Source organism: Electrona antarctica, assembly GCF_951216825.1.
Source record: "Electrona antarctica genome assembly, chromosome: 6".
NCBI lineage: Eukaryota > Metazoa > Chordata > Actinopteri > Myctophiformes > Myctophidae > Electrona > Electrona antarctica.
The window spans coordinates 9727621-9753162 of NC_136811.1; the positions used below are offsets into that span (position 1 = coordinate 9727621).

Consider the following 25542-nt stretch of genomic DNA (forward strand, 5'->3'; position numbering starts at 1 on the left):
GGGAGGGGCTAGCCCCCACCGTGCCCGCCGCAGTCAGCGCACACAGAAGTCAAGGCACTGGCAGATGGCTGTGGAACGTGAACTCGTGAAGCACAGCGTGTTGAAAGAAACAACACAAATAAAAACTTCGGCGAAAACAGAAGCACGACACGAGGATAAAGGAAACACTCAGTCCAAATGTCCAGTTTGCTAATTCACAACTACTACTACTTTGGTGTTGAAACTTCGAATTTCTCCAACCATTATAAACTTTCACGACGGTAGCCTACAAATATGCAACGGCTATACTAAATTATACTAATTGGTCAATATAAGTAAAATAATATAGCCTTCCCATAGGAGTATCTTTTTATATTTTTCCAAGAAGAATACAGGCAGAGTAGCATATTAAGTTATATAATAACTAAAGCATTATAGTGGCTATAGGCTATTATGGAATATCTAATGGAATAAATTGATGATCAAATTCAGGAGTTTTGACGATTCAACTAACTGTAACTAGGGCCGTCGCCTTGCCCCCCCCCCCCCCCCCCCTCGCCCCTCCCTCCTTTTACTGGTGCGAAACGGGGTAGTAAAAACGGGGACACGAGACTTCCAGCGGGCGGCCAGGGGGGCACAGCTCCTACCCCTGCCTGGAAAAGTATGAAATGAAATTCCATACTTTTCCATACTTTCCATACTTGCGTAGGAACCCTTATTATTATTATTATTATTATTATTACTCATTGGCTGCCACCAACTTATTTTCCGTATTTTATTTCCCATTTTAAGACCCCAAAATTCACTCCAAAATTAACTGCCTACAGTTAATCTGGCAATCGTATTTTTTAAAAGTCATCAGAAGCATTAATATTGGCTTTGCGGGGGGGGGGGGGGTCGTTCTCAAAATGTTTGAGAACGACTGACATAGAAACATGGGTTTTTCAGAATTTAGGATTTAGAAGACATTTTGTAGAATCGTCCTCAGGTCTAAATGGGTTAAGACTTTTAATGGCGGTGGACGGCGGGGAATCATTTCATTGACGGACCATTCAGTGAGACCATTCTGAATCAATAACTAATAAAAAAAAAAAAAAAAAGGAGGTCAAAAGACGTTTTTGTCAGCAAGTGAGTGAATATAATAATAATAATAATAATAATAATAATAATAATAATCAAGTGAGTGAACCATTCTAGTTCACTAGCTTTTACAATGGAAGGACTGCTCCTAGAGTCAAATCTATCTGCACCCAAACTGAGCAGATAGTCTCTCACCCTGGGATACAAGCTCACTGACGCATCCTAGTGTTGGGACCTGGCTTGGGACACCCTGGGATACAAGCTCACTGACGCATCCTAGTGTTGGGACCTGGCTTAGGACATGCTGGGATACAAGCTCACTGACGCATCCTAGTGTTGGGACCTGGCTTAGGACACGCTGGGATACAAGCTCACTGAAGCATCCTAGTGTTGGGGCCTGGCTTAAGGACACCAACAGTCCTGGACTCTGCATCTCTGCCGAAGGACCTTGTCTTTGGTCTGGATCAGCTGACGTAAACCTCCGTTCAGTCCAGTTCTGTTTGGTTTCTGTCTGGCTGGGTGGGTTATGACGACCCCCCCTTGGGTTTTGGAGAGGACCGGATGTGGTCTGTTCTGTCTCTTCATCGTTTTGAAGTCGAGTGTTCTGAACCCTCAGTCAGGACAGGAACCGTTCTGGAGCGGTTTCTTCTGTTCCTTGTCCAGCTCCGTTTTGATGTCCAGCTCCGTTTTGATGTCCAGCTCCGTTTTGATGTCCAGCTCTGTTTTGATTCTAATGGCTTCTGATGTGTCCTGGTCCGAGGTACTGCCCGGGAGGTGGTCTGCGGTCTGTCCTGGCTCCCTTTCAGAACTGCACGGTTCCGGGGAGTCGGGCTCTGCTTTTACCGCCGCCATTGTAGAGAATTCCTCCATTTTAATTTGTAAACCTACGGACGGGAAACCAGGAGGGGTCAGAGTTATTATTGTTTTTAAACCATTTTGGGCGGGAACCCCTTTTGGTGTTAAGCATTATGATATACTTTAGCTATTGAAAAATAGCAGATCTACAAGCTCGTAGCGCGGCACCGAGTGCCGCGCTACGAGCTTGTAGGTCTGCTATTTTTGAAGAATTGTGAAAATGCAGCACAAATCTTTGCATATATATTCTTTCAGAGCGAACGTTTGTAACTCAAATCTTTGCTTCTGAGGGGTTCCTGGAACTACATATTTTCAGATGGGGGTCGGCGGCCGATTACATATAATTTTTGGGATCCTTGACATGAAATATTGAGCACCACTGATACAGAAACATGAGGTATTTCAGAAAACTGAAAAATTTAGAAGACCTTTTCTAAATTTCGATTTGAAATTTACCTAAATGGGTTAATAAAGGCTTTGCTGCCTTTTTTTGAGAGCACAGTAGAGAGAGAGACAGGAACCAGACAGAGAGTCGCGGCGTGACATGCAGCAAAGGGGCCACCGGGCTGGGGAATAAAACCCAGGACACAGTGTCAGGAATTCAGAGCCTGTGGTAGTACTGTACGTGCCTTAACCTCAGTTCCAAGTTTCGTTTCCAAAGTGGGTGGGTTTCAGTATAGTCGTTAGTGTTAATAAAAGTTCTGTTTAAGTTTAGGTTTTATTAGTTGAAGTTCAGTATTGGTTTTAGTTTTTTTTTAATAATTAATATTATTATTATCATAATATAACAACCAATTTTGTGTCGCTTGACTCCCCCATAGAGTTATACTGTGTCCCTCCGTCGGACTAAATCTGAGACGAAAACAACCACGAAAGTCTCATTTTACCGCTTTCCTTGCAACAACAAAGCTACTGGTCTGTCTGTGACAGGCCGTCTGCTCCACAGTGAATACTATCGCCATTTTATTTAATTCAACTAAATCCTCATTAATACAAACTAGATTCAACATACTCAACCCTGCACACATTCTAAATATTGTACTGAGCAAATGGACTGTGGACTGACCACCTTCAATAATAATGATTTATTGTCTCCACATCATAAAATGTTCTTTGTCATGTACACTTGTACAGAACATTAATAATTCTACTCGAGTTGGAAGACCCATTTTAACCCTCAATGGCTTCCTTTCTGAAAAATAACGTCATTGTAAAAAGATTCACGCGTTTAGACATTCTATTTACAATGACAAGCGCACGGGAGCTGGTGCCACTTGGACCCGGACGTAACGTAGGACTACAAAATGACGTCGGACTTAAATACCGAATATGTGTCAGACAAAAAAATGCAATACGTTCAGAGGCAATCGACTCACAGTCATGTAAACATGCCTCATATGTCAACATATACACCAATGCCTCCTCATTCACATTTGATCAAAGTACACACACTATTTAATTGTTTTATTATGTTAACTTTTTTTAGACACGTTTTAATTCTAAAGAATGTATTATTTATTAGCTAAATAAATCTGGGGTCAGCAGGCATGGACAGCTTCCAAAAATGTCATAGTCTACCATCTAATTGTAGAGACCAAGTGAACCAAAATGTCAGATGTTTTAGTTTTTTTGTGAAACCTGACCCCTTTTTCTTATTTGTGCATTTGTTTTGGTTTCATTTTATGCTCTCAAGAGTTAAATTATTGTTACACGTCTGCATTACTTTATTTACAAGAAGTCTACACAATTAGAGAATGTGGAATAATTGTTACTTTGATCAAAGTTTGCCTGTTATCTCTCCCATCGTACCCAACATCAATACAGCATGGAATTGTGGACAAAATCTTATCCGACAACACAATATTCAAGGTTTAGGGTCTGAGAGGCTAAAATGGTGGTTCCGTGGCTCAAATGCCCAATAAATAATGGGCCTTGATGCGAAAAGGGTTGAAAACCACTGCCATAGACAGGCACGTGCAGAGAGTGTTAGAGAGAATAAAGCAGATCTACAGGCTCTCAATGAACAGAAAATAGGCTCTCAATGAACAGAAAATAGCAGATCTACAAGCTCTCAACGCGTCGCAGTGATCAGCAATTTCCGAGGCTCAACCCTGCACTCTTTAGCTACTGGAGATGCGGTGTACGACATGGATTTCGAAACAAATTAGTTCAACGTAAAATGCTGCGCTCAAGTTCTTCGCTCAAGACTTCGGGAAAAAAGCAATTCTCCTGAATGCCAAGCCCTCCTGTATGGCATGGAAAGGGTAAATGCTGCATTCGTGGTCTAGAGAGGGCATGTTGTTTTACAGACGGGTAAAAGGGCAGGGGGGCTGAAGCCCCCTTTGACGTCTATGTGTGCACGTCCCTGGCCATATAGCCTGGAACTCACCTATGCTTTTTATGGCATAGGCAGCTCCCGGCAGGATCCGCCGGGAGAAACTATGCGCAACTGCGCGACATGAGACTAATTACTTAGAGCGACAGAGAGAGAGAGAGGAGTGTGTGTGTGTACATGTGTGCGTGTGTGTGCGAATTTGACAAAGGTGCAGACGATCAGAAATCAGCAGAGAGTGAGAGATGTTTGCGCTACTCTATGCCGAATTGAAGTGGACTCGGACCACTTTTTTTTCCTCCCTGGAAATAAAAACGTCTGGGTTTCCGAGGCTACTGGCCATAAGACACACACAAAACAGTTTTCCCGGGGGCTCACCTGAACTCCTGTCTCCGGTGCCGGGCTGCATGTCCATGTGGACCTTCAGCGACTTCATCCGTGTGGTGTCGAAGCCCAGCAGGACCCTGAACCTGAGGCGCCGACAGTCCTGCACGCAGCCGCTCCGCTTGCTCTCCAAGTACGACGTCACCTCGGGACGGCTCAGCTTCAGTCGGCTCGCCAGCAACTTTAATAGGATTGGGTTTTTTTTATTTTTTATTAACCCATTTTGACCCGAGATCAGATTCTAAAAATGTCTTCTACATCCTGACAGTTTTTTGAATAAGCTATGTTTCTATGTCAGTCGTTCTTCGATTTTTCAAAAATAGCAGACCTACAAGCTCGTAGCGCGCCACTCGGTGGCGCGCTATGAGCTTGTAGATCTGCTATTTTTCAATAGCTAAAGCATAACATAATGCTAACACCAAGAGGGGTTCCCGCCCAAAATGGGTTAAATATCACAATATGACCCACAAAATTATGTTTATAAAATTATATATCAAATTGATATAGCGCTTTTCTGAGTACACAAAGATGCGATGCGTTACGTTAGGGGGGGGGGGGGGGGTGGGTTAGGGGGGGCAAGTGGAAACAACAAATAAAAACAACTTTATTAGGGGGATAAAGAAAAAAACACTGTAAGACTAAAGGATAAAATGTGGAATAAATGGATTTGGTTCCATTCGTACACTCTCAGAGTTAAATTAACTTTGATTTTACAACACACATTGGGGTCCCAGAGATAGAAATGGGGGCCCTAATTCAGGTCAAACTGGGGGTGAAAATGTTTGAGAATCACTGCTAGAGCCAAAAAAATCTTCTCTTAGGGGTGTCCCCTTGGCATATATTTTCTAATGGGGGTCCATGGGCTAATGAGTGTCAATTTGGGGGTCCTTGACATGAAAAAGCATGCACACACACACACCCTACCTCTGTCTCTTTGCGGCTGGGGTAAGGCTTCTTGTTGAAGTATTGACCTAGGAAGTACTTCCTCTCCTCTGGAGGTCTCAGCTCCAGGCCAGCAGGGGGCTCCAGCAGCAGGATGGAGGGTGAGGGGACACCGCGGCCATTACGTCCGCCGGTTGACACGGCCCCTCCGTCCCTACAGGAGGGAAATAAAAACGTTGACCTACTGGATAAATGTACGTCACCAGACTTTCCACCTCGGGAGGAAAGGCTGGCAGTGGTACTCGTTCCAAACTGGCCCGTGTGCAGTGGTGGAAAGTAACTAAGTACTTTTACTTAAGTACTGTACTTGAGTACAATTTTGAGGTATTTGTACTTTACTTGAGTATTTCCAATTTCCAGTACTTACTTACTTCTACTCCACTACATCTCAGAGCCAACATTTTTACTTTTACTTCACTACAATTATTTGAAAACTTTAGTAACTAGTTACTTTGGAGATTTTAATTGTGATTAGAAAACATACATTAACCACTTCAACCCTATACATTTTGGCCATTTGAAAATAGCCGATCTACAAGCTCACAATGCGTCGCAACGCGACGCATTGTGAGCTTGTAGATCTGCTATTTTCAATAGATTTTGTACACGTTTTTAACTTGTGAAATGGCACATTCTGCACAATGAGTACTTTTACTTTTAGTACTTTAAGTACATTTTGATGCCGATACTTTTGTACTTTTACTCAAGTACATTTTCAATTCCGTACTTTCCCTTTAACGAAGTAGTTCTAAATTGCAGTATTGGTACTTTTACTTAAGTAAAACAATGGAGTACTTTTTCCACCACTGCCCGTGTGATCCGGTCTAGGCCATGGATACCGACAAATAATAATAATGCCGGTTCCTTGTTTTTCGGCGCCTCTTTGTTTTGGTTCCCCAAATCCACATTTAAATGCTGAATAGAGTATAACTAACTAGTGGTTTAGTCTTGCCAGTCACTACGAGTTGGAATATACGGGTGCAGTACTTAGTTTAGACAGTTTTTGGTTTAGACTAGTCATTGGTTAGACCAGTCATTAGTCCTACAACTACAACCTATCTCAAACCCTCACCCTAAACCTAACCTCCCACGGGGCAGCACACCTAAACCTAACCTTAACCCATGTCTAACCAATGACTAGTCTAAACAAAGTATGCACCCCGAATATACCAGCTTTGGATATACCAAACACACCATTCCTACAAGCTAAACTATACGCCGCATCAAGGGTTTTATTGGGTAGGCCCGAAAACGATGATGCCCTTGATCCTGGGGGAATTATTTGGGGTAATAAATAATTCTGGTTCCGGCGCTCCGGTGCTTCCGGCCTGATGACTACAATCCCAGGATCCCGTTTCCCCAGGATCCCAGGCTAGGTTTATTCCATTTATAATTTTAAAATGAAGCTTTACAAGTGTGACCCCAAGTGGTCACTGGTCACACTTGCTCAATCTAGATGCACTGCACCCCCCTTTTTGCTGTCTCCCTCTAAGGTTGACTCATTTTGACCTGATATCAGATTCTAAAAATGTCTTCTACATCCTGACAGTTTTCTGAAAAAGCTATGTTTCTATGTCAGTCGTTTTTCGATTTTTCAAAAATAGCAGACCTACAAGCTCGTAGCGCGCCACTCGGTGGCGCGCTATGAGCTTGTAGATCTGCTATTTTTCAATAGCTAAAGCATAACATAATCCTAACACCAAAAGGGGTTCCCGCCCAAAATGGGATAAAGAGGGAATACATAACGTGTGTACAGGGTTTTATGGGGTCAGATCAACATATGGAACGTCAGAACAGCTCAGCTCCATTATAATCATAACGGTAACATGCAGACCTCGTCTCGTTGGAGTTCTGCGTGGTGGTGTCGGGGTTCAGCAGCCTCTCGGCGTCCTTGACGCTCCGGGGCGCACAGCGACACCTCTGCACGTGGATGGAGATGGTCTTGCCGGTCAGCTTGTCGGTGTAGACGCCCAGGCAGTAGACGCACTTGAAGGCCGGCGTCTTCAGGATGGCGTGGATGGTGGGCAGCACGTGGTGCCGCCCGCGCAGGTGCTGCTCGTACGCCGCGGGGTTGGGCGGCTTCGCCGTGCAGAACGGACAGCCGCCGGGAGGCAGGGCGGCGGCGGGGGGCGGCTTCCCGGGCTCCTCGCTCAGGTGCAGGTACAGCACCTGTTGGAGGAGCGGCGGCGATTTTTTAAAATGTTTATCCCACTTTTTTCAACCAGTGTCAATTATCTAATGTAATCAAAACCCGGGGAGAGCAGCGGACTGACCTCATGCTCCCTTCAATGCATGAGGAGTCCAAGCCGCTTCTGTACACCTGACAGGGGGGAGTTTCCCTGGTTGGACGTAGCGCGTGGAAGGAACACCAGTTCCAACCAGTTCCTTTCCCCTCCATCAGGCGCCCCGGTTGGCCAGGGGGAGGCAGTACCCCAGGACCAGGATTATTGCATCCAAACGTGTGACAAAGTAGCCGCGGAAAAGTTATCAAAATCGCCCAACAAAACAAATAAAACATAACTCGGGGAAACTCGGCAGGCAATGAGAGAGAGATCAATTATCTCGGGGAAACTCGGGTTCAGCAGTAAAACTGAAAATCGAATAATCGAGAGGGCACCATCATGCCGCTGTCCCCCCACCCGACAGTGACGACATACTGAACCCACATAAACAGTCCAAGACCCCCCCTTCCGTCGTCGTCAAACCCACCTTGTTCCCTCTGCTCTCCGTGATGAGAGCCAGCTCCAGTTTCTTACAGCCCAGCAGGTCTTTGGGAAGCGTGGTCTTCATGCTGAACGCAGGCACCTTCAGCCTCCCGTCCTCCGTGGTCTCCAGCAGGTACTCCTGCCTGGCCCGCCGCCGGTTGGCCGGGTCCTTCAGGCTGTGCGCCGCCTCGTTGTGCGCCAGCAGTTGCTTGAGAGAGTAGAAGATCAACGGGCAGAACAAGCACTGCAGGCCGTGGAGCAGATGTTGGAATATCCCCTTGTCGGAGAGCAGCGTCTTACAGCGCAGGCAGCGCACGAATCCACAGTCGGTCCTCACCTAGGAGAGCGGATATTACACAATTTTTTCGATTTAAAAAAAATAGCAGACCTACAAGCTCGTAGCGCGCCACTCGGTGGCGCGCTATGAGCTTGTAGATCTGCTATTTTTCAATAGCTAAAGCATAATATAATCCTAACACCAAAAGGGGTTCCCGCCCAAAATGGGATAAAGAGGGAATACACACGAATCCACAGTCGGTCCTCACCTAGGAGAGCGGATATTACACAACGTGGTCAACGCGGAAAATGTCTGTATGGCTGTAATATAATGAAAGTGCATTATTTATAAGAAAAAACCATATGCCGTTTTGGTCAAAGGCAAACAACGTTTTGTTTGCAGAATGAATTCCTGGTAAAAGTCAAGTCCCATAAGTTCATAAGTTCAATCTTTCATTGTATTGATAACGGGCCTATTTCTGGTTCTAAATAAGCCAATAGAGCTACGCCAGGCCCAGGAATTAGTTCCCAATGCATTTTTCCCATAGACATTTCAAAACGTATTTATTAAAGACCTTATAAGCGTCGTACAAAGCCAACTCGAGTTGTGACAAATCATGACAACAAACACAATATTTTGGACCAAACACATAATTACAAAGAAGAAAAACAACAAAAAAGTGTTGTAACCTGCCGTTTTCTTCTTCTTTCTAATTATTTGTTTGTTGTCATGATTTGTCACGACTCGCAGGTAATCTTGACAGTCATGAGGTCAAACGGGCGCAATCCTGTGAAGGTGTCTCGTTTGTGCTCATCTCATGCACATGCCCGCCCGAGTCAAGAGTTGAATTGTGTTGAACATTTTTCTATACAATGCATAGAAACTGGAAACAAGGCCTTCTTCAGGTAAACTACGTTTTTCAAGAGACGTAAACAACATTACCAATAAACAATATGATTATCACCAATTTAAGTTCAGGAACAGATACATTACTCAATGTAGCATGTAATTAACGTTTAACTTAAAAAGTATTTTTGAGGGGCGCTATGCCCAGCTTTGTGTGTTTGTGTGTACCCCCATAGCGATGATTTGATTGGCTGAGCAAAGTACGTTTTGAGGATAAAAAGTGAGGACGGAAAAGTGTCGGACGGAAAAGTGAGGACTCAAAATTGTGATTGGCCGACGTGAGGTGATGTATGATGATAAGAGCGCCCCTCGCTTCACACGGGTGTGATTTGTTTCATTACTTGGCAACCGCAACCAAATGGATATCCCCCTCGACCCTACATACAATTTGTACCCCCCCCCCCCCTGCTCTGGCTTACCAGGTATTGGCTCTTGGTTATTAGTTGCTTAGACTCCAAGTTCTCATTGGTCGATGCTAACGAGCCTTTCTGCCCGACGGCAGCCTGCGTTTGGCCAGGTTGTTGGGGAATGGTGACCAGGTTGATTTTTGTGATTGCGGTTTGAACGGGAACGGCGACCAGAGTGTAGGTTGGCACACCGTTTACCTGTAAAGCACAAATAAACACAATACAAAAATAGAACGTAGAAGCAGTAAGTAAAACATTATTCTGTAGAGTATGTTAATCATACTATAATTCAGTCAATGTCTGTCTGTCTGAATGTAGCTCCTCACCGCCTGCACCAATCGCTCCCACTTTTCACACAGGCATTGACCATAATAATATGGAGGTCTTAACGAAGCCCTTTTTCCAATTAAAAAAATTATAAATTAATAATGATTTTTTTATTTTTTAGTGAATTAAAAATGTGAAAACGCACTCAGGGCGCAGTACCCCCCACGGCCACAAGGGGGGGGGGGGGCAATATCTCACAACGGGTAAGGGCTAGTACAGTATAACTAACTAACTAACACATCTGTGGTGGTTGAAGTTGCTCTCCCTTGCATTAGATTCAAAGGGAAATATCTCGACTCCTTTGTAACCCATTTTTCACCCCTGTGTCAATTATCTAATGTGATCCTGGGCTCTACACACCCTCCGCCAACCTTGTCCCCATATATGGGGGACATGGGGAGAGCAACGGACTTGAACTCATGCTTCCTTCATGCCTGAGTGTCCAAGTCGCTCTTTTACACCTGACTCAACGTTATATCTCAACGGTAAAGGACAAAGTGGGCAAAACTTAGATTGTTATCACCAGGAAAATTCCCCAGTTGATTACTTACACGAAGACAATGATTTATTGTATTACACATAATTATTATTAAATATACAAATGAGGCATTATATAGGAAAATATGCAAAAAATAGAAATTATGAAAAAGCTACTACTGTGGAAGGTTTATCATATATTAATTTACTTATATTGATCCTATTAACAATTTAATATAGGTATAGTTTTGCCCACTCAATTCATAATTAACGTTCCAATTTTGGAGCTCTGGACTAAGAAACAAAAAGAACTGAACCGGTTCTCTTCGAGAACCAACCGGAGGGAAAGGGGTCTCAGAGTTAACCCATTTTGGGCGGGAACCCCTTTTGGTGTTTTTAGCTATTGAAAAATAGTAGATTTACAAGCTCATAGCGCGCCACCGAGTGGCGCGCTACGAGCTTGTAGGTCTGCAATTTTTGAAAAATCGTGAAAATATTTATTTCAGAAAACTGGAGGATTTAGAAGATTTTTTAAAAATTTCGACGTCAGGCCTAAATGGGTTATAGGGGGTACAGGTCATGTTTGCGAAGGAGGCCCGTCGGTCGGGGGTTGAGCTTTACCTGGTTTCCAGTTGGTACGAGTCTGACATTAGGTGAGGACAACAGCTGTCCGCCAGCCGTCATCATAGGCTGAGAAGAAGAGTTCACCTGCAAACACAGGAGTCACGCGTGATTTAACCATTTTGACCTGAGATCAGATTCTAAAAATGTCTGTTTTCAGTTTTCTGAAAAAGCTATGTTTCTATGTCAGTCGTTCTTCGATTTTTCAAAAATAGCAGACCTACAAGCTCGTAGCGCGCCACTCGGTGGCGCGCTATGAGCTTGTAGATCTGCTATTTTTAAATAGCTAAAGCATAACATAATGCTAACACCAAAAGGGGTTCCAACCCAAAATGGGTTAAACGAAAATAACTTTTCTCCTCACTCAGTGGGTTGAGCAATTTATCTGAACTTCCACACAGGCATTGGCCATTAGCATATGCCAGTGACAGTGCCCGTTTATCACTCCCCCCCCCCCCCCAAATGTATTATTATTTTTTGTGTCTAAACAGAGTCCATGCACATGTAAATCCTGTGTTCACACTCCAGACATAATTGTGTAGGGTCTGTGTCTACAGACATCATTTTGTAGGGCTTATTTTGACGTTCCGAATCTCCTTTCACCAATAAACGCAAAAAAAACTGTGTAACTGTCGAACTTACTAAAAAAAGGCAACCTCTCCGTCTTCTCTCAATCTCCGCCACGTCGCCTACGTGTGACAAATTATTGTAAACGAGAACCGTCAGTCTGTCTGTCACCTGGGGTTACACCAAAAGTGGTGACCCATTGAATTAGGTTGAATGATGACGCAACTACACCACAAGGCATTGGTGATTAATCGCTGTAACCTATGGGGCCCTGCGTGCTTGGCCCGGCTTTGAGGGTTTGTGTGAAAGCAAACATTGGCTGATGATTGGCTGATCACCCCGTGGCGATGATTTGATTGGCTGAGCAAAGTGCATATTGAGGATAATGGTGAGGGCAGAGAAGTGAAGACGCCAAAAGTGATTGGCCCGGAAAGACATTTGTGTCATATCACTATCCCATTTGAAAAACAGTAACGTTTATAATGTTTTTTTAAAAAGCCATTACAACAACAAAGAAATCACACCTGTGTGAAGTGAGGGGTGCTAATATATTAACAGTTTGACTCCATAAAACGCTTTACCCGCATTTTAATCAAATATTCTACGCTGCCGAGATTGTTTTATTACCTTTGGAGCATACGCTGAAGTATTTGCAGCTTTCAACCACGAAAATCCGGCGAAAAATGGTTCGATGGTTTGTTATGATGAGACGAGCCAGCGGCCATAGCAATGCGAAACGAAACCACAGTGCAGAGCAAGTTGTAGTCCAAACAAACCCCCCGTTCACTTGCATTGGGCTCAATTTCCCAGAAGCCCTAGCAGCCCAGATGATGACTTGATTTCCGGTTTCGTCATCATAACGCGACGGCCTCGTCATCAGGTCCCGGATAAATTATTTATTTATATTATTTATTATTTTAAAACAGCGAATTAAACGCATTAAACAAAGCGGGAATGTCCTATTACGCGCGGTCGAACACTGGAGTAAACAATTAGCGGCCGTCAAACTGTTAAAGTCTAACTCATGTTGATTAGGTGATGTAATGGCAGTTATACAAATAGGCTTTCAATGTAATGAGTCCCAGGATGCAGGGATGGTCTTTTAGATGAGTCCCAGGGACTCAAAATATGACTCCCAACGTCGAAAGCCACAAAAAAACATAAAAAATAAAAATAAAAAAAACGCCACTGACAATGAAGGGAAAATTTACATCATATTGTCTCTTTAATGTTAATGGCGTTTAATGCTTGTGTTGGCACCGTTTGTTTCACATCACCATTACATCACCTAATCAACATGAATTTAATATATTAGCGCCCCTCACTTCACACGGGTGTGATTTTTTTCAGTCAGGATGAGCATGAGTCGAAAATCGATTGCTATTCACATTTCTACATCACACGGGTTGTAAATTACTGGGTTGTCTGTCACACACACACAGACACACACCACACCACAAACAAACAAGATGGATACAGTAGCGCATCTCTACAAAACTCTATGCATACCGAGAGCATAACCCAAAATCCTGGATATAGTTTTAGTGTGCCCATGGACATATTTAAGACTATTGTAAAGTGTATGTATACATATATTTAGAATTTGTACCTGGGAAAACATCAAAGACTGGCTCGTTGCGATAGAACCTCCAGTAGCACCTTTGACCTGGGTTAGCATCACAGGCTGATTGGTCTGGCTGTGGTTGACCTGGGGAAACGGGTGCAGTACTTAGTTTAGACAGTATTTGGTTTAGACTAGTCATTGGTTAGACCAGTCATTAGTCCTACAACTACAATCTATCTCAAACCCTCACGCTAAAGGTGGCCTTACACTAGCCGATAATCGGGCATTTTTGACGCTCGGGGGGTGCCCGACCGCTCAAAGCGCGATCGGGATCGGCCCGATCAACATCAAGAATGTTTGATATTTGCTCTGCCCCGCTCCGATTATCCTGTAGTGTGTGGTGCTATCAGATTTCAGATTGAAAAAAATCGGCTAGTGTAAGGCCACCTTAACCCTAACCTCCCACGGGGCAGCACGGGTGCAGTACTTAGTTTAGACAGTTTTTGGTTTAGACTAGTCATTGGTTAGACCAGTCATTAGTCCTACAACTACAACCTATCTCAAACCCTCATCCTAAACTTAACCTCCCACGGGGCAGCACACCTAAACCTAACCTTAACCCATGTCTAACCAATGACTAGTCTAACTAAGTATGCACCCCGGGGAAACCGTCTCAAAACACTCAATAATGGACTGTACATCACTGTCTTTTTTAAGCCTAGTTCAGACCAAATCACTCAACGATGTACATAAGTGTCTTTGTTAAGCCTAGTTCAGACCAAAGGTTGGCGATGAGACAAGAAACTTGCAAGTGAATTCCCACAAAACTGTGGCTTGCAACATTATACAGTAAAACCTGGACGATTTTTTTTATTATTACTATACTATATTACTATATACTAGCAACAGCTAATGTTACAAAAAGGGGTTCCCGGATTCAAAGGTATAACAACAAATTGATGTTCCAGCCAGGTCTAATTCAAAGTAGCTTAACACTTAGCCCACTAGCATTTATTGAAAAATTAGGATCTAATTCACGCCAGCATTTTTCCCATTTGAGCTCTTATTTTGAAAAGCCACATTTCCAGTCTACCGGAAGTAGTATTATCCTAGTAAGCTCAACGGAGCCTGGACAGGCCTTGTTTACAATATGTATCCAAACCGGAGCACTGGAGAGCTCCACATCGTCGGCTCTGTGCCGTCAAAGAAACGTTGTTTTGACCAAAAATGCCATCTGGGACAAGGAACAGGAGAAATGCACTATAAAAGCGCAATTGCCATTAATCAACGGCAATGGTGGTAAGCGTAGTATAAAAAAATAGGCTTCAATTGACCTACATCTACGGCAATGGCGTTGAAAGAATTAAACTATCCGACTGACTACTACAATTTCCGATCATTCCAATGAATTTCCAAGATGTTTCCAAAACTTTTCCAGAATATTTAACCCAATTACCAGGCCTATTATATAACAACCATTCAGTTCAAGAATGAGTTTCTTACTCCCATGTGTTGCAGGACAACCTGCCGAGGCTGGGGCTGACGGCCGCGAATGGCTACCGCCAGAGGGACCTGGAGGAGACGAGAGGAAAAGCTTCAGAACGCTATACTGAATAACCTCACCTGTTTGTAAGGGTACAACAGTTACCCCGTTTTGGGCGGGAACCCCTTTGTTTTAAGCATTATGTTATACTTTAGCTATTGAAAAATAGCAGACCTACGAGCTTGTAGGTCTGCTATTTTTGAAAAATCGTGAAAATGTGGTGCAAATCTTTCAATATATATTATTTCAGAGTGAACGTTTTAACTCAAATATTTGCTTCTGAGGGGGGGTCCCTGGAACAACATCTTTTGAGATGGGGGTCTGTGGCCAATAATTCCTAGGGTTCCTTGACATGAAATAGTTTGAGAACCACTGACATAGAAACATTGTTTTTTCAGAAGAAAACTGTCAGGATTTAGAAGACATTTGTAGAATCAGTTCAGGTCTAAATGGGTTAAACCTGTATATAGGAGGAGCCCCATCAAAAACAATTATGGATAGCTGCCAGCCCTATACCTGTTTGCCTTGCATTCCAGGCTGTAGCACCAGCTGGTAGGGCTGGTTCGGAAGCGTGCCCGTCGCCGTGGAAGCCGCGTTGGGATTGGCCAGCAGGATCTGCTGCCCTCCCGCGGTGGAGCACACCAGCGCCGTGGTCTGGGGGGCCGTGGCCAACAGGACGGCGCCCTGAGACCTCGGGACGGGCTTCCCGTTGGGAGGGGGGAGAGGAGCGCCCTTAGCCGCCGCCTTGTTGGAGACCATGGACACCACCTGCTGCATGGTGCGTGGAGGCAGAGTGGGCACCCGGTGACTCTGGTGAAGATTGGAAAGTCACCGTGAAGTGAAACATCAGCCTGAATCATTTTAATAGTCGTTATAGGGTTATTGAATCCATTAATAAAATGTGCCCAGCGTTTATAGCGCCCGGAGCACTTTTACCGACGGACCGGATGTTGTTCCGGATGTGGCTGTAGCAGCTAAGTGTAGCCAAAACACTATCGATGCGATCGACAACGGGAGGTAAATCTAACGCAACTAGCGACTGGACAGCGGGGGCCCGTCTAACACAGAACCTTTTTTTATAATTAGGCGGGATGATTTAGATCACAAGTTATTAACGTTTTAAGATTTTCGTTGTCGTCGGCTAAACAGGGGGGGGACATTTTCGATGACGTCTCACTGTTGCGCAACATCGAGGATTGCGCAACAAGCGCTCCTAGGCTGTGAAGCGATGCGACCCGTTTTGATATCATTAATCTCCGTAATTTTTTTGATCAATCTCCGTCTCGGGCACCCGGACGGACATCTCCGTCCTGGGCCCTCAACCTGTTAACAGTTATCACATCAAAAAGGGGAATTCCAATCATTTTCAACATTTTACTATGTCATTAATATACCTTAGAGCTGTTGTGTGGAAATAATAAAAAGTCCCCCCCATTCATAGCTCACACGGCTGAGCTAACCGTCCGGGCCAATGTATATATATTTTTTTAAGGCTAGCCCCTCCTATGCCCAGCTTTGTGTGTCTGTGTGTACCCCATAGTGACGATTTGATTTGATTTGCACGGAATGTGATGTATGATGACAAGAGCGCCCCTCACTTCACACGAGTGTGATTCTTTTTTAAAGTATAAAACATGTATGAAAACCGTGCACAAGACAGTTGGCAGAACAATTTTCCCGAGATTCCTTGCAAAGCATTTGCCTTCAATGAGCAGCTTCCGCGTGCGTAACATAAGTCCCGGAAAAGTCGCGCTGTGATTGGCCAGTAGTCACTTGAGTGACAGCGAGAGACGTGGAGGAGTCACATGAGTGACGCAGCAAATGCCTTCAGCACTTCTAAATAAGAAAGCTGCGGAGAAATGTTGCTTTGTGTTCACTCTTTAATGTTTTCTGTTAGTTCTGACTCTGATGTTGTATTGTTGTATTAATAACTTTGTTGTTTGTTTGTCTTGTTTTGTATTGTAATGTATTGTCATGACTGTTATAAAGATTTGTTAAAAAAGAAAGGCCTTCAGCACTGCACTTCCGCCTTCATTGGGATACACGTCACTCCAATGAACTGCAACGGCCAGTGAGGCATCGATTTTTTATAATATCTATGGACCAGACCACCTTGCGGTTGCCATCCAGCCACTCTATCGCTGAGCCACCGCCACCCCCCCACAGGTGTATTTTAACTCCATGAGACGGACGGCTCTTTACCGTGGTGTAAGAAGCAGAGCTGCCCTTCATGCTGATCATGTGCTCCACCAGCATGGGGCTGATCTGGGCGTTGACCTCGGCGTGTTTGTCCGAACTCAGCAGGTGGTACAGGAGGTGTTCCGACGTCTCCGCCGGCATCTGGCACCCGCGGCAGAAGAACTTGGACTGGGCCCCGATCCTTTTGGCCCCGGCAGCGGAGGTCCCTATAGACGCAACAAAATGTCAGCACACGTGTTAAACCATTTAGGCCTGAGATCAGATTCTAAAAATGTCTTCTACATCCTGACAGTTTTCTGAAAAAGCTATGTTTCTATGTCAGTCGTTCTTCGATTTTTCAAAAATAGCAGACCTACAAGCTCGTAGCGCGCCACTCGGTGGCGCGCTATGAGCTTGTAGATCTGCTATTTTTCAATAGCTAAAGCATAACATAATGCTAACACCAAAAGGGGTTCCCGCCCAAATTGGGTTAAAGCATTTAGGCCTGAAATTAAAACAATGTCTTCTAAATCTTAAAAGTTTTCTGAAATACCCGATGTTTTCTATGTCAGTGGTACTCAACCTTTTTCATGTCAAGGACCCCCAAAATTATCTGTATTTGGCCGCAGACCCCCCATCTGAAAATATGTTGTTTCAGGGACCCCCCCCCCCAGAAGCAAAGATTTGAGCTAAAAAGGTTCGCTCTGAAAGAATATATATAAAGATTTGCATAACATAATGCTTAGAACACCAAAAGGGGTTAAAACACACTTGAGGACGCATCTGTGTCGCCTTAGCTTTTAAACCACTATTTGAAACTTTAGCTGTTGAAAAATAGAGCGCATAGCGCGCCACTCGCGAGCTTGCAGATCTGCTATTTTTGAAAAATCGTGAAAATGCAGCACAAATCTTTGAATATTCTTTTGAATATTCTTTCACAGTGAACATTTTTAACTCATATCTTTGCATCTGGGGGGGGGGGGGGGGGTCCCTGGAACAACATAATAATTTTCAGATGGTGGTAGGCGGCCAATTAACATATCATTCTGGAGGTCCTTGACATGAAAAGGTTTGAGCACCTGATACGCTTTTCAGAAAAGTGTCACGATTTGGTAGACATTTTGTGGAATCTGTTCCCAGGCTTAATGGGCAAAGTATTGATCTCATTGATGTAAACTCTTGATGACGGGAGTCACGGGACTCATTCATCCGACAGAATTCCAATACCCAAAATCTTGGCCTCTCACTCACTCACTCGTGTTACGGTGAAATTGGTGCCCTGCTGAAATATGTGACAACCGTGTAGTCACAATAACGTCAGCGTCCGAACGTAAATCACTGTGGTTTGCTTCATAAGCATAAGCGGTATTTAGGCCGCATATTTAACCCATTTTGGGCGGGAAGCCGGGAACCCCTTTTGGTGTTAGCATTATGTTATGCTTTAGCTATTGAAAAATAGCAGATCTACAAGCTCATAGCGCGCCACCGAGTGGCGCGCTACGAGCTTGTAGGTCTGCTATTTTTGAAAAATCGAAGAACGACTGACATAGAAACATAGCTTTTTCAGAAAACTGTCAGGATGTAGAAGACATTTTTAGAATCTGATCTCAGGTCAAAATGGGTTAATGACCTCCATTTAAGTTGTGTTAAGTCCACAAGATGGTCACATATTTCAGCGGGTCACCAATTTCACCGTAACACACCGCCATGCTGGAGTGATCAGTGTGAGTGAGCGAGTGGTCGAGATTTTGGGTATTAATGGACTTTGGCTTTAGCCTCGGCTTAGCGGTCTCACCTCCTCGTTTGTTGCCGTCGGCTGCAGAGCGTATGCCGTAGTAGCTCTTCAGCAGTGCCTCGCAGTGGGTGACCAGCACGTGCTTCCTCATAGCGTAGAGCAGGCTGTCGTGGAAACCGCACGTCGTGCACGAGTACTTGTCCCCGCAGACCCCTGGCAAGAACACACGCTCGCCCACCTGCGAGGAGGAGAACACCACACACACACACACACACACACAATCAGTCTCAGCATTGTAACCAAACACAACCCCCGGTCCACACTCCACACAGGCATCTCCTGGTTTCCCCATCCTATCCAGAAAAGCACAATACGAGCACGCAGATACACTAAGTAAACGCCGGGCCGAGGTAAATAATAGCAAAAAGAAAAAGGCCAGCACACTGGAATAAGCTCCAAAGCTTTAAAAAAATGCATAGGACTGACGTTGAAATAAAAACAAAAGTCTATTGAAAGAATATATATTCAAAGATTTGTTCCACATTTTCACGATTTTTCAAAAATAGCAGACCTACAAGCTCGTAGATCTGCTATTTTTCAATAGATAAAGTATAACATAATGCTTAGTTAAAACACCAAAAGGGGTTCCCGTCCAGAATGGGTTATGGTTCCTTACAGTTACCATAGTGTCCACGAAAGGGTTTCCTAAAAACAAAATAGTTTCATCAAAAACATTTGAGGGGTGATAGCCCCTCCTATGTCCAGCTTTTGGTGTATGTGCACAAACTTTGTCCTACCCAAACATTAAATGTCATTGACAATGAATGGACAATTTTGAGTGTTCGTGTAAACACAAACATTGCGTAACACAAACATTGAAGACGAAGGTGAGGACGCAAATTGTGTTGAATGTGATTTTTTTCCAATCCTATCCAACCAGGTTGTTAGGTAGGTAGGTAATAATCTCTGTCAAATGTGTTGTATGCGTCATTTTTTTAAGTATTTTTTAGTGGTGCAACCACTCCCTTACGGAGCTATGTGTGTGGGTGGCTGGGTGGGTGGGTTATGAGCACGAAAATAGCATGGTTGTTTTTCACCACCTGTGCGCAACCTAACACACACACAAACACACACGCACGTATTAACTGTATATATGATGCTTTCGGGTGTGCCAGTACAGTACAGTACAGTACAGTACAGTACAGTACAGTACAGTACAGTACAGTACAGTACAGTAGAGGGACCGCCACATTTCGCAACCGTTTCGGACGCGGGGCGGCACTGGAAGGTCGTTGTTCTATTGCGTCCCTTAACTATAAACTGCGTTTTTTTTTAAAAATCTCTGCGGGCCTTGATATGAAAAGGGTTGAAAACAACAACGTGCCCTAACCGAATTCCACGAACCAGCCCACCTGTGAGTTGTGCGTGTTGCTGCCGCCGCCGCTGCTGCTCTTGTCACTGCCGGCGCCGCCCGGAGCGTGGGTGTGGAACAGCTTGACGTGGCGGTTGACGAGGGCCGGCTGGGAGACGTAGGGGCAGTAGGAGCAGGGCGACAGGCACGCCAGTTTGCTCTCCTCCTCGTGACAGCGCTGCACGTGGCTCCGGAAGGAGTACCAGGAGCGCGTGGAGAACCAGCACAGAGAGCAGCACAGGGTCTCGGCGCGGTACCACCACTATACAGTCAAGTCAGGAAGACACAAGAGAGAGAGGTTAGTAGGCATGTAACGATACACTCAACTCTCACGATACGATCACGATATGAGGTTCACAGTACGATTTTTCACGATATTTTCAACACAATTATTTTCCAGATAAATGACCAAAACATTTTTTTTTTTTATGATTTATCTTCCCCTTTTTTCACAAGCTTTTTTCACAATTTTTATTTAACTACATTGCAAACATAATTGCCTTCCTTGATGTATTAATGAGCATCAATAACGACCATCACCTGGGCACAGTCACAGACACATACAGCTCCCCTCTGCAGGCCTCTACTACTGAAAGTGACTGCATGGAGTCTGTCTCATTTCTCTCCAAAAGCACGTGAATATGATGGAATATGATTACAGCTCACATTTCATATCACACACTAGCCCCCCCTAAAAATATATATATATATATATATATATATATATATATATATTGTTTGTATGTTTTAAACCACTACTCTTGCTGTAAACCTAATTGCCCTTCTGGGACATTAATAAAGACCTTGAACCTTGAACCTTGAATAACCGGTCTACAAGCTCACAATGTCTCGATGTAGATCGGCTAGTTGAACTATTGTAAAAGGTTTTTTTAAATAGTAAAACAATATGGCAAATTAGTTTACGGATAAGGGATAAGAGTGGGGCAAGATGGAGCCCCCAGTGTGCGCAAACCCCCTCAGACCAGCTCGATGTCAAGTTTATACAGGATTGATGACTGGTGGAGAGATGAATTCAACTAATGCCCGAGTGTATTTACCTTCCTCCTCCTCTTAGGGCGATAATTGTCTGTGAGGTCTTCCCACTCCGTGTTATAACCGAGCTCACCCGCATCGAAACGCTTCATCTCCTAGAGAGAGAGAGAGAGAGAGAGAGAGAGAGAGAGAGAGAGAGAGAGAGAGAGAGAGAGAGAGAGAGAGAGAGAGAGAGAGAGAGAGAGAGAGAGAGAGAGAGAGAGAGAGAGAGAGAGAGAGAGAGAGAGAGAGAGAGAGAGAGAGAGAGAGAGAGAGATAAGAGAGAATGGAATTTCCATCATTCAAATTTAACTCAAGCTGAATGCATTACTGTTGCTATCATTACACACAGGATTTTCATGAAACTGGTCAATGGATGAAATGGCTGGCAGACGTATACGCTTTTTATAAAGCACGGCATACTCTGTATATTATAGTGTATAACACACCACTGGTTTTAGTAGTAATACATGTAGCAGCAGTAGTTTTAGTAATCAAAGTAGTGTAGTAGTCATAGTAATAGAGTAGTAGTAGTAGTACTAGTAGTAGTAGTAGTAGTAGTAGTAGTAGTAGTACTAGTAGTACTAGTAGTAGTATAGTAGTAGTAGTAGTACTAGTACTAGTACTAGTAGTAGTAGTAGTAGTAGTAGTACTAGTAGTAGTACTAGTACTAGTACTAGTAGTAGTAGTAGTAATAGTAATAGTAGTAGTAGTAGTCAGGGACGTGCAGAGAGTATTAGAGGGACAGGGGCTGAAATCTCGTAGGAGGACACTTTTGGACAAAAATTGCAAAAAACATCTCTCAACGCTGCGACGCGCTGAGAGCTTGTAGATCAGCTATTTTCGGGGCGCTACCCAGCCCTCTTTATGCGGTGTACGACATGGATTTAGAAACAAATCAGTTCAACACAAAATGCTGCGTTCAAGTTCAGGAGCATTCGGAGAAATAAAATCAAATTCTCCTGAATGCTGCCTTCCGGTATGGCGTGGAAAGGAGTGGCATTTTGCATTTCTTTCACCATAGCAAATGCTGCACTCGTGGTCTGGAGAGGGCAGTTGTTTTACAGACGGGTAAAAGGGCAGGGGCTGAAGCCCCCTTTGATGTCTATGTGTGCATGTCCCTGGTAGTAGTAGTAGTAGTAATAATAATAAATTATAATATTTTTTGTTATTTTTAATTTGTTTTGTATTTCCTGATGTTTCTTTGAAGATTTTGTTTAGTATTTGTGCTGCCATGGGGTTGTGGGGGGAAAAATATATGTGAATAATTGCTTTGAAAATACTATGTTGTAAAGAAAAATCAATAAACATATAAAAATTTTTTATAATAAATTGCATTTTTATATGGATTTTTAGCTCAAATCGCTTTACAACGGTTCATTCATTCATACATTGGGAGGTGAAGCGGTGAACAGTCGACGCCAGCGTCCTCACTCCCCACATTCACACACCAATGGTGGCAAGGGCATGCACCGACCAACTCATTGGAGGCAATGTAGGGTTCAGTGTCTTGCCCAAGGACACTAGCAGCAGTAGCAGTAGCAGTAGCAGTAGTAGTACCTTCCATAGATCCTGGCAGGAGTCCAGTCCTATGTCAGTAAGGATCTCCTTGACTCTCTTCCTGGATGTTCTGATGCACTCCGGATTCTGCACTGGTAACTGGTACATGTCTGCAGGCCAGGGTTGTGCTGCGTTCTGTTCACACACGGGCAGATGCAAAGATACAGTCTACCTTCATTGTCAACGGAAGCCAGCGACATGAAGATGCAAAGATACATTTGACGTTTGTAGCTGGCTGCTGCTGCAAAATGCATTTGATATATGGGCGCGTTCGGAAATAGCGCACTGAGCGCACTGTGCAATGCAAACTAATAGGCGAGTGCGCTCCCGGTGCGCATTTCCGAACGCACTAATAGATAGGCACATTGGACCACACTGCACAACTGTGAATTTCTCGAACGCACCTCATCTTGAGAAAAATCACACCCGTGTGAACTGAGTGTCTTATATAGCCTGTCTGACGTAATTAAATCATGTCTGACGTAATGAAATCACACCCGGGTGAACAGGGTGAACATAGCAACCATGCTCATTTTTTCTGCACAGACTAACAAAGCCAGTTGTAGGAGTGGTTTACACCACTCAAAAATTAGCAGTCGGATTAAAATGCTTTTTTATTCAACAACGCAGAATGTACTGGTGCTAATAGCAAAATTCTAACATCCGTGGCACTTTGGGTGAGCACAACGACTCTGGATTCATTGCCATGGAATTTGCTGTACACCTGGGTCCAGCTAGAGGTCAAATGTATACAAGTTACAACCAAACCCATCCTAAATAAACTAAATTTGGCCTATATATCAAATAGGATACATGAGCTACACATTTAATTAAAAATATAATTAACAATGCAGTTAATAGGTAATAGCTTTATTTTAATCTATTATATTATAATTACAATTTTATTACAACAGATGTATTACATATTTTGGACTGATCTCTTCTCTAAAGGCCAACTAGCCAATCAGAGCGCGCCGGTCACTTCGGGCTATGGGATATTCTCCCTAGGATTTTCCCATATTCCACAACACAGCTAAAGCTAACTAGTAACAACAGCGTAACAATAACAAGCTAATCGGACTGACTCCTCTCCCACAATATGTAGCAACAGTTAAACCAGCTAACTAAACAAACACACAACCAACCACTGACAATGTGCTTAGTTAGTCTCACAGACAATGATATTAAAGCACAACTTTAAACTAGAGTTGACACATTTCTGTCAGCAACAGGGCTGTTTATGCGTAATAAGAAACACAGTGGGGAGAGACACTATTTACAATTGTACACCAACGCTGCGTGCGTGCGTGCGTGCGTGTGTGTTACTACATAGTGTACATATTATTATACACTATGCCCCCTCAGCTCTGTGTGTGTGTGTGCGTGCGTGCGCATGCATTTGTGTGCGTGTGTGTGTGTGAGTGTGTGTGTGTGAGTGACTGACTGCGTGCGTGCGTGCGTCCTCCTCCTCGGGGCTCTCCCTTTTCACCAATCCGGCGCGAGAAGCGGAGCCACTCCGGCGTCACCGAGGGCGCGCGCGTCCAAAAAAGATGTTTCCACTCACACACACTGTACTCCCGTTAACAGCTCAATTAAGGCGACATGGGGTGGCGCCGCGGCTCGAGACCCGCACACGAGACGTCTGTTGGTGTTTGTTCGCCAGCATCACCTCACCAGCACCCAGAGCACTCTCTTTTACAGGGCAAAATGGCGGACAGGAAGTGGGGAAGTGACGTCAGAGGCAATAGACAGGGGGGCTGACCAATCAGGGGCCAGTTGCCATGGCTACTGATGGAGATTGGCAGGGCTGATGATGATGATGTGGGAGCAAGTTGGGAGCCAGTGTAGGTGGGATGGAGTCAGCACACCTGTTGGGCCACTGGAACACATAGCTTCTACCACGTGCGCGCACACGCGCACGCACACACACACACACACACACACACACACACACACACACACACACACACACACACACACACACACACACACACACACACACACACACACACACACACACACACACACAGTACTGTGGTCAGTAATGTAAAGGTCAAATAGATCAAGGGAGGGGGCAGATGCTGGGATGAAGACAGACAGACAGACAGACAGACAGACAGACAGACAGACAGACAGGCACTTGAAATGCTGGGGGGGATTAGGAGAGGAAGTAACAGAAACAGATTTGGGAGTCAGGGATGACAGAGCGATGGTGGATTGATGAAAGGAGAAAGAGAGATGAGGAGGAGGAGGTTAAGTGGAGAGGGGGAGGACACCGAAATAAATGTAGATAATGAGGGGAGAAACATGTTGAGTTGAGATGGCAAGGTGGGACTGGGAGACTGACAGAAAAGAGAAAGAGAGAGAGAGGGAGGGCGATATCTATACGGAGAATGAACCCATGGCAATGTTAAGATGAACCAACCCCTAATACTGAATTATATATGTGGACTTTGCATGTTCTCCCTGTGACCCCTAGGGGAGGTAGTAGGTATACCCTCACAAAATACATGCAGTAATCCTGGTCTCTATACTGCCTCCCCGTGGCCAGCCGGGGTGCCTGACGGAGGGGAAACTAGTTGGAATAACGTGTTCCTCGGGGAAACTCCCCCCTGTCAGGTGAAAAGATGCAGACTTGGACTCCTCATGCATAGAAGGAA

At 44.3% G+C, this 25542-nt stretch overlaps 1 protein-coding gene across 3 annotated transcripts; it reads right to left on the minus strand.

Moving 5' to 3' along the window:
• Positions 1-630: 630 nt before the first annotated feature.
• On the minus strand, positions 631-24555 carry adnp2a (ADNP homeobox 2a). 3 transcript variants are annotated; one of them, XM_079504539.1, is made up of 16 exons: positions 24327-24555; positions 22883-23017; positions 21349-21438; positions 20292-20552; positions 18940-19117; positions 17169-17371; positions 15483-15734; positions 14927-14995; positions 13469-13567; positions 11293-11379; positions 9880-10065; positions 8282-8614; positions 7407-7741; positions 5555-5726; positions 4625-4811; positions 631-1943 (listed from the first exon to the last, which is right to left on the minus strand). In XM_079504539.1, the coding sequence occupies exons 2-16, from the start codon at positions 22988-22990 to the stop codon at positions 1672-1674; spliced, it is 2832 nt and encodes a 943-aa protein (XP_079360665.1). In that variant the 5' UTR covers positions 22991-23017; positions 24327-24555; the 3' UTR covers positions 631-1671. The 3 variants fall into 3 exon arrangements, with proteins under 3 accessions (XP_079360665.1, XP_079360664.1, XP_079360663.1); XM_079504538.1 differs by having other exon boundaries at positions 15483-15737; XM_079504537.1 differs by having other exon boundaries at positions 15483-15776.
• Positions 24556-25542: the final 987 nt, after the last annotated feature.

What these genes read in the sequence shown, in the direction of transcription:
- adnp2a (XM_079504537.1), bottom strand. Translation starts at nt 22,990, where the DNA reads ATGTACCAGTTACCAGTGCAGAATCCGGAGTGCATCAGAACATCCAGG. An exon ending in TAACCAAGAGCCAATACCTG is followed by an intron (nt 8,615 to 9,879) that starts GTAAGCCAGAGC and finishes CCGCTCTCCTAG; the next exon opens with GTGAGGACCGACTGTGGATT. An exon ending in CACCGGAGACAGGAGTTCAG is followed by an intron (nt 1,944 to 4,624) that starts GTGAGCCCCCGG and finishes TCCCGTCCGTAG; the next exon opens with GTTTACAAATTAAAATGGAG.